The sequence below is a fragment of the Canis aureus genome, chromosome 27, assembly GCF_053574225.1.
Source record: "Canis aureus isolate CA01 chromosome 27, VMU_Caureus_v.1.0, whole genome shotgun sequence".
Classification (NCBI taxonomy): domain Eukaryota; kingdom Metazoa; phylum Chordata; class Mammalia; order Carnivora; family Canidae; genus Canis; species Canis aureus.
The window spans coordinates 26837348-26852395 of NC_135637.1; the positions used below are offsets into that span (position 1 = coordinate 26837348).

Here is a 15048-nt window from a genome sequence, read left to right on the forward strand (position 1 = left end):
TCTACTTGGCAGGAATAAACCTTTCCTTTCTCACAGAGTGTGCTAATTCCAAGTCATGGCTTGTTCTTCAAGATCAATTTGCTAATTCATTTTCCATTTTAATTTCAGTATGTTTAGTGGTTTTACTTATAGGAATCATTAGTTCCTGGCTAGATACCAAATGACAGACTGAGAAGAAAAGAAATCTGTATAGACAAGCCCAGTAATTCTTAACCATACCTTTAAAAGCAACAGCCAGATAAAAATCTATTTGGGTAGCTGTAGATTTGTGCTATTTTGTGCCTCAGTTGAGTTTGTTCTTTAAGGTATACTTTGGCACTGAGGCAGTTTAATGGAGTCAGGTGAAAAACTCTTCTTCCTGTTAACACATACAAATATGCTGAAAGAAAAGCATATTCATGCCAAACCCATTTGTCGATTTGCATGATTATTCTAATCAGTGCCTTTCTTTTCTCAATTGTCTCCTAACTTTACTCCTTTTTATTTCTTGTGTCTTACACCGATGATCTTATTTCCTTATATTACAAATTGTTTTGGCTCCTTTCCTTCTCTTGTACTGAAAAGAAAAAAAAATGTACCTAGGGCTCTTCAATTTTTTAGACTCTTATCATTAGCCTAAAAAGCTGGATTGTGGTAACTTCAGAAAATCTGGCTGATTTGTCACTAAAATGGGAACTATCATTTAGGAAAATAAATGTAGAGAGCTATAAGTTTCCTTGTAAGATCTTATTTTTCAAAATCTAACTTTACTTTAAATTCCTCACATCTGTATTTAATGATATATTGGTCTCATTCCAATTGAATTTTCTTAACATTTCATCCCCTATACTAGCATCAACGAAATGCATGTGTGCTGTAAATCCAAAAGCATGATGTTTTCAGTCATGACAACTTCATTTGTATCATGTCTTCTTTTGGTCTATAGAATATAAATCTGTAATAGTGAATATGTTTATAGGTAGCACTTGGTTGCATTTCTCCTTGTTTGGAACAGAATTGGAAAAAGTGGAAAAAGATATGTTTGGGGTAACTAATTAAGGGCTTATTATGTGCCCATCACTACCCTAGGCATGGTGAGGGGGGCGGATGTTAAAAAAAATTCAACTAAGTATATTTGAAGATCTAATTGGTTTTATTCGATGATTCATAAATAGTGCAGCAACCAATCTAGCAAAAAGAAAGGAGCTCTGAGGAGCATTACAAATTGATAGACAGAAACAGAGTGGGACAAAGAAGTCATTAGTAAAAAGAAGAGAAAGGTTTATTTCAGGCAAGGTCACCTTCCTTGGGTGGGGGGGAGGGGTGGGGGCCTACCATGCTGATTACCTCACTAGTATTGATCAGAAAATACCAGATTGACTGGTTAAAGATTACATTCCTGCAATTAAGTCTTGATTTGCTCCTTGTGGGGAACAAGTGACTCAATTTTAGGCCGGCCCTTCCTTCTTTCCTTCTTTCCTTCTTTCCTTCTTTCCTTCTTTCCTTCTTTCCTTCTTTCCTTCCTTCCTTCCTTCCTTCCTTCCTTCCTTCCTTCCTTCCTTCCTTCCTTCCTTCCTTCCAATAGAGGTAATACTATTACTTATAGCTTTATTTTTTGTGATAGTTTTAGTAGAAGTTATAGGTCTCCCTCTCAGTGTTTGGTCTTAAAGTAACATATATCATAAAAATGCTCAGTACTCCTATGTCACTCTCCTTTTGGTGATCTCTAAATATTATACCAACATGTGGTAATTTTCATGTACCTCAATAGAGGTAGAGGAACATCAGTTTTAGGATAGGAAAACAATATGAAAAGGTGAAGTGATATGCAAAGTCATATGTGAATCAGTGATAGATTTTGGACTGATCTAAGCCAAAACTCTTTACATATGATTTTCCTGTTCTCTAACTATAGTAAGGTAGTTGAATTTCAGTTGGAAATTAATATTTGAGAATAATCCATGGGAAAAATCTTATCTTTATTTTCATTTAGAGGGGAGAGAAATATGAGAGAACTAATTTGAGATTAAGGTACATGTTTTAAATTGGTTAATGGAGATGGTCTCAATAGTCCCTTATGACTGCTTGGAATTTAACAGAAGCAGAGAAGTGACAACAAGTCAGTTGTGTTGCATTGTAGAAGGGGAGACTGCTAGACTATGATCAAAATTAGACTAAGCTAGTTTTCAACATAGGATTTATTTTTAAAGTAGGTATTTAGAGATTCAAAATGTTTTTATAAGTTATAAAATTAAGATATATAAATAAAGTAAAGGAAATACCCTTGTTTAGCATGGACAATTTTAGTACAGTAATCATTTAGTAGAGGAAAATAGCCTATGTTTCTATTTTTGTAGACCTCAGTTTAAAAATCCTTCGAGAAGATAAAAAATGTCCTGGGTCACTGCATATTATCAAATGGTAAGTAACTGAAATTCCACAAAAGTTGAACAACATTATTTTTGTCATGGCTGAAATTACCCATAAGACTTTATTTGAGGGATCCCTGGGTGGCTCAGCAGTTAAACGCCTGCCTTCGTCCCGGGGGGGCATGATTCTGGAGTCCTGGGATTGAGTCCCATGTCGGGCTCCCTGCAGGGAGCCTGCTTCTCCCTCTACCTGTGTCTCTCTGCCTCTCTCTCTCTCTCTGTGTGTCTCTCATGAGTAAATAAATAAAATCTTTTAAAAAAAAAAAAGACTATTTGGTAAGATCATTTCCTTAAAACCCTTCCTTTCTTATTTTCTTTCCTTCCTTCCTTCTTTCCTTCTTTCCTTCCTTCCTTCTTTCCTTCTTTCCTTTCTTCCTTCTTTTTTTCACAATTTCCTGGAAATTTAAAACAATTATTCAATCTAATTTTAAGATACTGACTTAGTTTTGTTTTTGAAGAAAATGAACTTGTATAAAGAAAAATAATTGTATTCTTGAAACAAATATAGCACTGTATGTCACCTTCAATAACAAAAATTAAAAAAAAAAGAAAAATATCAATCAAAATTTGATTACTCCTCATATGCATGTCAGTATCCTAAACATTATGGCAGACAAAAAGGAATGTAAGATGGGGTTCTCTACCTTAAAATTGTTTACCTATTACCTATAAAGATCTAACAACATATTAAATGACACTGGGAGATTTCAAAAAAGCTCAAATGGGAAAGGTAAAATGATTACCTACTTAATGTACTTAAAAACAAAAATTATAAATCAGTTCTGTACTTGGAATTTTTTTGGCTTTTACATCTGGCCCAAATTGACATCAAACATTTATTTCTTGACAGGATCCAAGGTTGTTTTGATGCTTTGGAAAAGAAATACGTAAGAATGTTTTTAAATTTACACCATAATTAAAGACTTACCTTTTATACCTTAAAAAAAAGTTTAGCTTTTATTTTGTTGTTGTGTATTAACAGCGCACTAGTGCCTACATTTGCATTTATGAAAGTTTCTTTTTATGTCTTTGCTGTCTTGTTGATGTCTTGGTTTCATCGATTAGAAAGGAAACCTTCATTTTTCTCTTTTACATACTCATATCTTTTTGACCACAGAATTTCCTCTGAAGTCACTGGAAAAGATCCAGAGGATGTGGGACAGGGGAGACAAGAATCTGGCATTTAGCACATTGAACATGTTCAAAATAGTTGTGATTCAGTTCACAGATATGAAAGGAAAAAACGGACTTGAATAATTAGTATTTATTCTATTTTAATTATTTTATTAACTATGTTTGGTTCATGTATATAACCTGTTCCCTCCAATAGCTAGTATTGTACCTTGGATTTTTAAAAATGCAGCTTGAATTTTAAGTGCATTAGATCTTTCTTGCTGCCCAAGACAGCTATGAAGGGTGTAAAAATTAGAGGCTCTAGTCCTAATTGAAGAGACAAAATGTATATAAATGAACCTTCTACCACTGTTTCCCCTCTTCCTTCCCATCCAAATCTTCTTTTAAATTCTTCTCAATTTGGGGCAGCCCTGGTGGCACAGTGGTTTGGCACCACCTGCAGCCTGGGTTGTGATCCTGGAGACCCCGGATTGAGTCCCACGTTGGGCTCCCTGCATGGAGCCTGCTTCTCCCTCTGCCTGTGTCTCTGCCTCTCTGTGTGTCTATGAATAAATAAATAAAATCTTTAAAAATAAATAAATTCTTCTCAATTCATATTCCCTTAAGAAATTTTGAGGTGAATAAGCCTTATCTTGGATTATTTAGTTGCACTCATACATTTCCTTTTACAATAAACAGTTCTTTTTTATAATTCATTCAACACTGACCTGGGAAACTGAGAGATACAAAATTAAAACAGATACGGGTTGTGCACACAAGGATCTAGACCATGGCAGAAGATAAATGATATTCATATGCATGGCTGATAAACACTGGCCCGGCTGTGCCTGTTATTAAATTATTGAAATACTTTATATCAGGTGATAAATAGCTGTTTTGCGAGGACCCTTAGTGACCTCCACCGTTGTCTCCCCCTCACCTCACCATTGTCTCATTTGGGATCTCCCTAGACCTATCCATAATCTAGCAACCAAAGGGTTAGCATCTGGCCCAGAGGAGCTTCCAGGAACCCAGCAACCAAAGCTAAGTTGGCATCCTTTCTGATTGGCCAGTACCTGTGCCATATTGGACTGTTAAATACTGATTTTTTTTTCTACATCAGTTTGATATTTTTACCTAAAAATGTTTACATTTTTTACGTAAAAATATCAGATATTTTGACTATAGCTCTATCACAAATATAAATACCCGTAATACTCATTAGAAATATATACATGCGGGATCCCTGGGTGGCGCAGCGGTTTGGCGCCTGCCTTTGGCCCAGGGCGCGATCCTGGAGACCCGGGATCGAATCCCACGTCGGGCTCCCGGTGCATGGAGCCTGCTTCTCCCTCTGCCTGTGTCTCTGCCCCTCTCTCTCTCTCTCTCTGATGACTATCATGAATAAATAAATAAAATCTTTAAAAAAAAAAAAAAAAAAAAAAAAAAAAAAAAGAAATATATACATGCTAAAGAAAAGATACTGATTGTGTGCAATACAAGTGTGGAAAAGGAGAGGTTGTATTTAGCAAGGAACATGAGGGAAATCTTTGGGAGAAAATGGCTTTTGAACTTTGAAGGCCCTTAGTATTTGGACAGGTTTAAATGGAGAAAGTCATCACCAGCATACAAACGCTACTCATTCATTCTCCTTCATCCATTCATTTAGCAACATTTATTGAGCATCCATCATTGAGAGGCAGTGCAAAACAGTTAAGAGCACAAGTTTTGGAATCAGTCTAAAGGGAATCCCAGTTCTGGATTTAACACCTGTGTAATCTTGGGCAAGTACTTACCTCTTGGTACCTTCGTTGCTTTATATACAAAGTGGGGATAATAATAGAACTTACCTCTTAGGGTTTTTTGAAAATTAAATGAACTAATCTAAAGCACTGATTTTCAAATGTTAGTTTGCATTGGAATCCCCTGGAGGACTTGTTAAAACACACATTGTCAGGCCCCACCCCAAAATCTCTGATGTGAGACTTTTGCATTTCAGATAAATTTCAGGTGATATTGAGACTGCTGGTCTAGGGACCATACTTTGAGAACCACTGATATAAAATGTTTAGAACAATGTCTAGCATATAACAAACACTATGTAAATGTTAACTCTTTTCCCCTTTCCTCCCTGTCTCCCTTCCTCCCTTCTTCCCTCCCTTTGTCTCTACTTTTGTTCTTTCCCTCCTTTCTCCTCTCCTTCCTTCATTCTCTTCCTTCCTCTCTTCCTTTTTTATCTATTTAATCTGTAACAGACATTGTACCTAAATACTGGATGAGATAAAAATAAGGGAAAGGTGTGATCCCTCCACTCAAGGAGTGTCATTTCTTAAATAATTACAATGTTACAGGTGCAAAAATAGCAATGTGATGTAAAAAAGATTATCTACCTAGTTTGATGGATTTATTTTACTGAAATGACTACTTGTATGACTGAATTAATTAAATTTACTGTGTTGGGAGATTAAATGACAACACCTTAGATGGATGACTTAGACTCTTAGTGGTATTTATATTTGTTTTCAGTTGTTAGTCTCTTGATTTCCTGCTAGGAAACAATAAATGTGTTAAAAATACTTTGAGTAAAGTCAAATTGGAGTATCTAAAATGTTCTTCAGTAGAAGATGATGATTATTTCTAGTGAAATTTTGGGAGATTTTACCCTCTTTCCTTTGTAATTCATATTATGCTCAAATTCTTTAAACATGCATGCATTTTTAGATAGTTATAAAGAAGAGACTATATTGTACAAAGCCTCCTAATCTGTCTCTTACTCCCATTTTCAGTCCCCTACCATTCCAACTCACTATCCACACTACATTCTTTCAGAAATCTAATAATATCAATCTGTTGCCTGAAAATATTCCAGGGCTTCTAAAATAAAGTTGAGAGTCCTTCACAGAGAACCTGTATGATCTAGTTTCTACCTGCCTTTCTAAATGTCATCACGCTCACCATTGCTAGCCATTTTAAAGCCACACAAAGATCTAGGACATGCCAAGTGCTTTTTCCCTTTATATGGGTTGTTGCTTTTGCCTGCAAAATTGTCTTCCCTATCCATACCATTTAGATGGCTAGCTCCAATTTATCCTTCAGGTCTCACCCTAAATATCCTTCAGGTCTCAGCCTACTTTCTTAGAGAGGTCTTCCTGGAACACACACCTCTACCCCAGCTTAGATTGTCATTTTGTTTCATGTTCTCAAGTGTCCTGTGCTACTTTGTCATAGCAATTAACACAATTGTAATTATGTACCTATCTGTTTGCTTTTTTTGTTTAATGTTTTCTCTCCTGTTGGTCTTCATGCTCCCTGAGATTGGGGGCCATGTCTATTTTTGAATGAATGAATGAATGAATGAATGAACTATTAGTCATATAATATAAATTAGAGTTTTACTGTGTAGTCTTAAAATCAATTGTATGCAGTAACGAAAATAGCCACACAGTGTCACTAAAGTTTTAGTCCTTTGGGTGAGAAAGGTGAATAATTTGATAGAAATTATGGATTGGGACCTTTAAAAAAATTTATTTATACATTTAGTTTTAAATTTTTAACTAGGTTTCATGACCAACATGGAGCTTGAACTCATGACCTTCAGATTAAGACTCATATGCTCTAACAACTGAGCCAGCCAGGCACCTCTGGTCCAGAAATTTTCTAATTTGTATTCCAGTTTTAAAATTTTTATCAGAGGCTAGATTATATCTCTATATATTGGATTACTCTTTCAAGCAGAGAGAATCTGTTTGTATTAATATGTATGTAGGTAGGGCAAGGGTTTCGTAGACTTATCAGACTTTAAAATTTTTGTTTTTATAGAATAGTTTTAAAAGACACAATTTTTTGGAGATACTGGTGGCATATTTAATGTTTAGTAATAATGAATTATTTTGTATATCTTTTGCCTCCCAAACTAAAATATAACTTATAGAAAGTACATATATATGTATGTATGCATGTATGTATTTTTTTGCATTGCTCCTCTCCAGCAGAACTCTGTGTATGTAAATTTATACTCAAATGAATGAGTGAATTAGTATCCCTTTTTCAGATCTTCTACCCAAATCTTTGGAACCTCTCTGAAATCATATTTTAATTAGCCTTTATTTGAAATAACAGTAATATCAGTGGAAGTATATAATAACAGTGGTTTTCTTTTCTCTTGAAGCTACACATGGCAGTACTTACAGTAAGTACACATTTAAAGACCAAACCAATGTCTCTATTGTCTTTTGGCAGGTAAAACATTAAAATAGTACTATCCCCCCTTCTCCCTAAATTTATCTGTCCTATGACATTTTAGAATAAAAAATATATAATTTATCAGAAGTTTTTTTTTAATAATAAATTTATTTTTTATTGGTGTTCAATTTGCCAACATATGGAATAACACCCAGTGCTCATCCCGTCAAGTGCCCACCTCAGTGCCTGTCACCCATTCACCCCCACTCCCCGCCCTCCTCCCCTTCCACCACCCCTAGTTTGTTTCCCAGAGTTAAGAGTCCTTACGTTCTGTCTCCCTTTCTGATATTTCCTACCCATTTCTTCTCCCTTCCCATCTATTCCCTTTCACTATTATTTATATTCCCCAAATGAATGAGAACGTATAATGTTTGTCCTTCTCCTATTGACTTATTTCACTCAGCATAATACCCTCCAGTTCCATCCACATTGAAGCAAATGGTGGGTATTTGTCATTTCTAATGGCTGAGTAATATCAGAAGTTTTAATGAAAGATCACAAATTATGTATTTCTTAGGTATATTACAATACATGGGAAAGTATATAAGGATATACTGTTTGCTTCATATATTGGCTATCAGGATTTCATTTTTAAAAAATTACTTTACAGCCTCGGGGTTTTTTTTGTTTTTGTGGTTGTATAGACTTTTTTGAAGTCTTGTGTGCTTCTGAGTATAACATGGTATATATAGTTAAGAATAGAAAGAAAATGAGAAGATAACATGGAGAGTATTAAATATTTGATTTATTTAAACATTTTTAAACCATAACAAATTGTCTTGAAATATGTATATCTCAGTCCTCAATTAATAGAGCACAAATTGAACTCTTCACATAGAAAATATATTCTGTGAGGAGTAATCTAGTAAGTTTCAGAAATTGAATGTTATTTATTTCTCCTTAAACAGCTTTACACAAATCCCAAGGAACCTGAGGTAAGAATACATTGAGAGGGGATTTTATTTTAAATGTGTTTACCTGAATTGAGCCTACTGATTATGTTACTAGATTACTATATGAGCAAAGTAACTCATAATGAACTCTGTCAGTGTGTTTTGTTATAAACCATCAATTCTTTATTATGAAATTTTAAAAACTACTTAGGGATGTTGAAAAAACTTTTAAAAAAACATAGAGGAGCCTATTCCCTAACATGTTAAAATTAAAAATTTCTGTGTGTATAAAACCACATTTTATTATTTATTTTAACTGATTTTGAATCCTTTCTGTTTGTGGCCTTTTGGAAAATATGGCATAATTCTAAACTTTTCTCTTTTTTGCCAAATAAATTCTTTCCTATTTGACCTTTTTATAGAGTTTCAGATCTTTACTCCTTCTTTCTCTCTTAATTTCTTCCCTGTTGAATCCTACTCATCTTCTAGGCCAACTTATGTCCAAATCTCCCATGAAAGCCTCTTGGCCTATACTGTTCACACTAATTTCTTCCTTCTCTAAATTCCTTTTCCAACAGGACCCCACAATATAACACTCTCAGTTGATTTATGTAGATTAACTCATGTCTTCAACCAGATTTTGAATTCTTGAGGGCAAGTGTCTTGTCTTGTTTTCTATCTCCCTGAGCGAATATCATAGTCCTGGACATATACTAGTTATTTGTACTACTTTGAATGGCAGCTGTGGTAATGGCACAGATATGGAGGGAAAAGCTCTTTGTTCTTTCTTTTCATTCTATTCTCTTTATTTTCTTCCTAGCTTTCTTTCCTTTTTCTTTTTCCTTTTTCTTTGCTTTCAATTATCCTTCTTAAGCCTATGACTTTAGCCTAACTGGTGGTATTCAAGACAAATTAAGCATTTTTAGCCTTTACTATCCTTTCTTGGGTAGATTATAAATAACTGTTTGAGCAGGGTAGAGGAAAACTGGTACATGCAGGTGGGTAAAAATTCCTCAATGCTTGACTACTCCTTTTTATCTTTGTGTCTTGTTTAGTTTCAAAATGCTTTTTTTTTTTTTTACCCTGAAGGTTTGAGGGGAAGTTCCCCAAATTAAAACTTTCTGATAAATCATTAATAAATCCATCACTTTATTAATGCAATGAATTATTTTGTTTTCTTTCTTATGCATATAAAACTCCTAATCTGAGACTGATGCTTTTGAGGTAGTGAAATGCTGAGCAAATTGGGCTTAACTACAGAAAACTCTTGGGTGGAAGGTGTGTGTGTGAGGGGGTGCTGTTAAATGAGCTTTGATGCAGGCAAAGTAATAAAGTTAGAAAACAAAAGCTTATATTATGAAGTGTTGAGCTATCATTTATAACCCAGAAAAAATATTTTGAATGCTTACAGATTGTTCCATATAGCAGTGATCCATAACTTCTATGTGTTCATGGCACACTTTTTTTTTTTTTTTTTTTTTATGATAGGCACACAGTGAGAGAGAGAGAGAGGCAGAGACACAGGCAGAGGGAGAAGCAGGCTCCATCCACCGGGAGCCTGACGTGGGATTCGATCCTGGGTCTCCAGGATCGCGCCCTGGGCCAAAGGCAGGCGCCAAACCGCTGCGCCACCCAGGGATCCCGCATGGCACACTTTTGATTGCTAGAAATTTTAGTGGCATGTTTGAAGATATTAAAAGATCAAAAGAACACCAAACCAAGTCAGTGATAAGTACAATATAATTATGGAATAGCAATGTTCATAATGCCTAAAAGTATCCTTAGGACTGCACTATTTTATAGTTGATATGTAGCATCAAGTCACTAGTAACAACCACTTACCTCTCTAATCTCATTCTTTTATATAATTACAAAACAACTTTCTCATGTAAACACAGTCTTTCTTTGTCGTTTATCTGATATTGTGCTATGTTTCTTGACTCATATCTTTAGAAGTATATCCTTCCCTAAACAAAACTGAACAATAGCAATATTATTAATATATACCTGAAGCAGAAATATATTTTACGTATAGATTAAAACTTGTAGCAATCTTGTGAAGATTCTTTAACTGTACAATAGTTGCACACCTCCATCTTAAATCAAGTAAGTGTGCTTACCCATTTCAGGGACCAATAGAGTTTTGGGCATTGCACAAAGCTGTGGTATTTCCATACTAGAAGTTTTGTTTTAGTTGCTCCACTTCATGACAGAGATGAACTGACAAAAGTAACTGAAGTAGTAAAGAGGGGTAGTGTAGCTTTCCTACAGATACACACTATAACATGTGTGGAGGGTATTAATAAATTGTGTAAACCAAAATGTAAATATGTTAAGGAAAGGTTTGTAGGATGAAATCCTAATTGAGTGTGAACTCTTTCCCCGCTGAATATTTATTTATTCAGCAAATATTAATTGGTTTCCCTCTATCTGCCTAGCACTGCTCAAGCTGTAAAAACACAGGAGTTAATGGGATAGACAAGGTCCCGGCTCTCTGGAAGCTTACATTCTTATATCCTCAAGGGAGGATAAACAATAAACAAAAATGGTATTAGATAGTCCTCCTGCTATGAAGAAAATAAAAGAAAGGTAGTGTGCTGGAGAGTGCCGAGGCAGGGAAGGGGGAGGAGGGATTAGTGGGCAGCCTATGGAAGGCCTTCAGAGCTAAGCCTGAAGGGCTAGAGGAGTCGGTTTATGCAGGCCTGTGAGAGACAATGGCATATGACTAGCAGAATAGCACAATAGTTAACATTGTAGGTGCTAAGATCAAATCCCAGCTCTAACATTTACTAGCTTCATGTATAATTATGATAAGGATACCTACTTAAGAGTATTGACTACATAAGAATGAATAGATGTAGAGCATTTAGGAAGTGCCCAAATATTATCATCATCAACTGGAGATAGCATGTTCCAGAGTATAGCTGTGCAAAGGCCCTAAGCTAGCAAGGCATCTTGTATGTTCATAGACAGAAAGGGTGCCCTGAGCCTGGAGCTTAGTGGGTAGCAGGGAAAGAAGCAGAAGTGTAAGATCTCATGAGCTAAGGTAATTTTTGGATTTTATTCTAAGGGCAATGGGAACTGTTGGGATGTTTTAAGCGAAGGAGTGACATAGTCTGATTTGTATTTTCAAAAACACTTTTTAGCTATAGAGCAGAGAATGAATTACTGGAGGAATAGTTTGTAAGCAAGGAGATCAGATGAAAAGAGATAGTGGTAGTTTGGAAGGGTGATAATAATGGATGGACTTGGGATATGCTTTGGAGATGGGCCTGGATGGTCTTGCCAATGGATTGGAATGTAGAGGGAGGAGGAAAGGCTATATATATTTTGCTATTGCTTTGGTATCTGTGAATATATTCAGTATGAGTAACAGAAACCGTCGTTGAGTGGTTTAAAGGCCCCTCTTTATTAGGCAACACATTAATCTGAAAAGCAGAAAATGTTTTATGCAATGTTAAGAAGAGATGAATGTCTGCTGTAAATATCTTCTGTCATAATTGGAGTTAGATTGAAGTTATAACGGATTAGCATTTTGTGTAAAACAATTACAAACCTAACTCTCTTATGAATTGCTTCAGGGACCAAATAATGTGTTAATAAAATTATCAGCTACTAAAGGATCTACTTTTGTTGTAATAAAAAAAAAAAAAAAAAAGCTCAGAGCACCGAGAAGCTAGATTTTGTTGTGAAACATGGGCAGAAAAAAAAAAAAAAAAAAAGAAACATGGGCAGGCAGGAAGAATAGGCATCATTTGTTTGGCAGGGCAATTACACCCAGCATGAGCGAAGGAGAGGTTAAGTGTGTATCTTGCCTGTCCGGGACGAACCTGTTGCGGTAGGCACCTCTAGCATCACATACTTCCCATACTCTACTCACAAAGCAGCTTTCTAAATTTTGTTTGATTTTCCAAATAGATTGTTTTGCTAGAAAAATATTTTTTTTAATTAAGTCCACTATGAATCAGTTGTCTTAGAGTTTAAGCAGCACAAGCCAGTTTACCCAGGATCTGATTACCTGTGATTAAGTTGTTTGCTAAGGTTTTAAGATCAGCAGAGCTGGGGGAACAAGTCTTAGAGTAGAGAAAAGTAACAGAAACACTAAAACTTTCTGATCAATCTAACCTCCTCATTCCCACAGTGTCAAAGACCAAATATTGAAACAGATGAATAAAGGGCATTTTTTGTGTTTGGACTTAAACTTATACCTTTTACCTGTCTTTCAGACCTTCTCCAGATCTTTGGACAAACTATACAATATATCTGGGCCAAACATTTGCTCCAACTACAAGACAATCATTTTATTTGATATAGAGTATGTCTCTCATGAAGATATGTGTCCCTCTTTATTTCTAGCTTTCTTAACAGGAGAGCAAATAGCAGTGATCTCAAAGTTTTAAGGGCAGGATCAAAAAAATGAGACCTGATGTCATAGATCCTGGTTCCTTTTTGAATTTTTCTAGTTTTCTTGTTGCCATTCTGGTCTTCCCTGAATTACTGGAGCAGCCGCTTAATTGCTCTCATGGTTTCTACTTCTTCTTCTGCAGTATTAAAATAGCCAGGGTGATCTTAAAAACATGCAAATTACTCCCATGCTTAAAACACTTCAGCATATTTCTAGTTTACTTAGATTAAAATCCAAATCCCTTATCATGGCCATTAAAGCTCCACATCCTCATCTCCCACACTGTCTTACTTGCTTACTCATTGCCAGCCACTTGGCTTCCTCTTTGACCCTGAAGGAGGCTTATTTTCCTATCTTAGAACTTTGTGTTGCTGTTACCTCTGCCCAGGATACTCCATCCTCCTCCAGATCTGCACATGACCCCTTTTGTCACTGAGGCTTAGCTTAAGCATTATCCCTTCAGGGAGGCCTCCTTGGCCCTTCCAAACCAAATCAGCATTCTCCCTTCTTTTCTCTATCACAGCTTGTGTTTCATATTGTTCACAGCACTTACTACTATCTGAAGTTATTTTATTATTTGTTGACTGTTTCTCTCCCCTGGCTATATATTCCAAATAACAGGGATCTTTTTTGTCATGTTCACCACTTTGACTCCAGTGCCCAACACAAAGCAGACATTTGATAAACATCTGTTACATGAATGGTTTCTCAACTGGTTTCACTGTCACTTACCTATGCCTGGTCAGATACTTGACTCTGCATCTTAGTTTCTCTAGCTATGATACAGTAACAACAGAATTTGTCTTCTAACTCCTATTTGGCATGGAGGAGAAAAATTAAGTTATCTTTATATCTGGAAATATTACTCCTGAATAGTGTTGTGCTGTGAATCCAAAAGGTATGTAGGTAGTATAGTAGGTATACAATAAAAATATTCTTCACCTATTACCAGATAAGGTTCTGGATTTCTTTTTTGTAAGTAATTTCTTTCTCTGTTCCCTTTGATATTTCTAGAAGGTGACTGAGATATACCAGTTCAAATTCAAATACACAAAAGAAGGAGCCACAATGGATTTTGACAGGTAGAATCTAATTGTTTAATGAACATGAGAAATAGGACTGAGGTAAACATAAGCTTCTTGAAGCCATAGACAGATCTTATATTTCCTTTGTAACTTCCCCACACTAATCCTACAAAAACTCTATTAATAATAATAATAGCAATAATTTTTTAAATTTCTGAAATCCATGGATGAAGTTGGTGGGAGTAGATTCTTCCTTTGCTTCTTTTCCTCTTTTCCTCATAGGTGATGTTAGTGGGGTCTAAAGGTAGTTAAGCTTAGTGGTTAAGAGTTCCAATTCCTAAGGCAGAGAGATCTATCTTGGAATACTCTATTATTTGTCTAATTTTGGACAGATTACTTGACCTCCCTAAATATTAGTATTCTCATCTGCACAGTGGAATTGATATTTACATCATATAGTTGCTGTGGCTGTTAAATTACAATACATATACAAAGCTTTGTCCATGCCTGGCGTATATTAAAAAGCCAGTAAATGGTACTTGGTGGTAATGGTGGTGATGGTAGTGGTCCTTGGAGGCTATGGTGGTTGGTGGGTATCACTGCAGTAGAAACTATATTAATGAGGCTGTCTTCATGGTGTTAATTGAAGAACTCCTAAGATTCTATGTAGACACTAACCTGAAGTTTCTCTATTGCTATGCCAAGATATTAATCTCTGCCCTCAGTATAGCCAGACGGGGTCTAGAGTAGATGAAAATCCTGAACTGTTTTGCCTATAAATGCATTCTCATCTATTATCCCAGTATGTCATACAAATGTGATTTTCTATATGTGTCCCTGTATGGAAAAGATTGGAAAGCACTACATTTTCTTAACAAGTTTAAAATGCCAAGTTTTAGGTGTACTAACAGGTTAAAGAGCAAAGACAAGGTATTTGCTTAAAAAGGTCCCCAGTACAGGTA

The 15048-nt window shown here is 35.6% G+C and overlaps 1 protein-coding gene across 6 annotated transcripts in view; it reads left to right on the plus strand.

Annotated features, from left to right (window-relative positions):
- HORMAD2 (HORMA domain containing 2) overlaps nt 1–15048 on the plus strand; it is an 89298-nt gene that overhangs the window by 15125 nt on the left and 59125 nt on the right. For all 6 annotated transcript variants that reach the window (XR_013365842.1, XM_077874293.1, XM_077874292.1 and 3 more), the window contains 5 exons: nt 2337–2400; nt 3259–3295; nt 7690–7710; nt 8672–8698; nt 14076–14143. Coding sequence is in view for 5 of the 6 variants with exons in the window: in XM_077874293.1 (XP_077730419.1) it covers nt 2337–2400; nt 3259–3295; nt 7690–7710; nt 8672–8698; nt 14076–14143 (217 nt within the window). In the remaining variant the exon portion in view is untranslated. The remainder of the gene's footprint in view (nt 1–2336; nt 2401–3258; nt 3296–7689; nt 7711–8671; nt 8699–14075; nt 14144–15048) is intronic.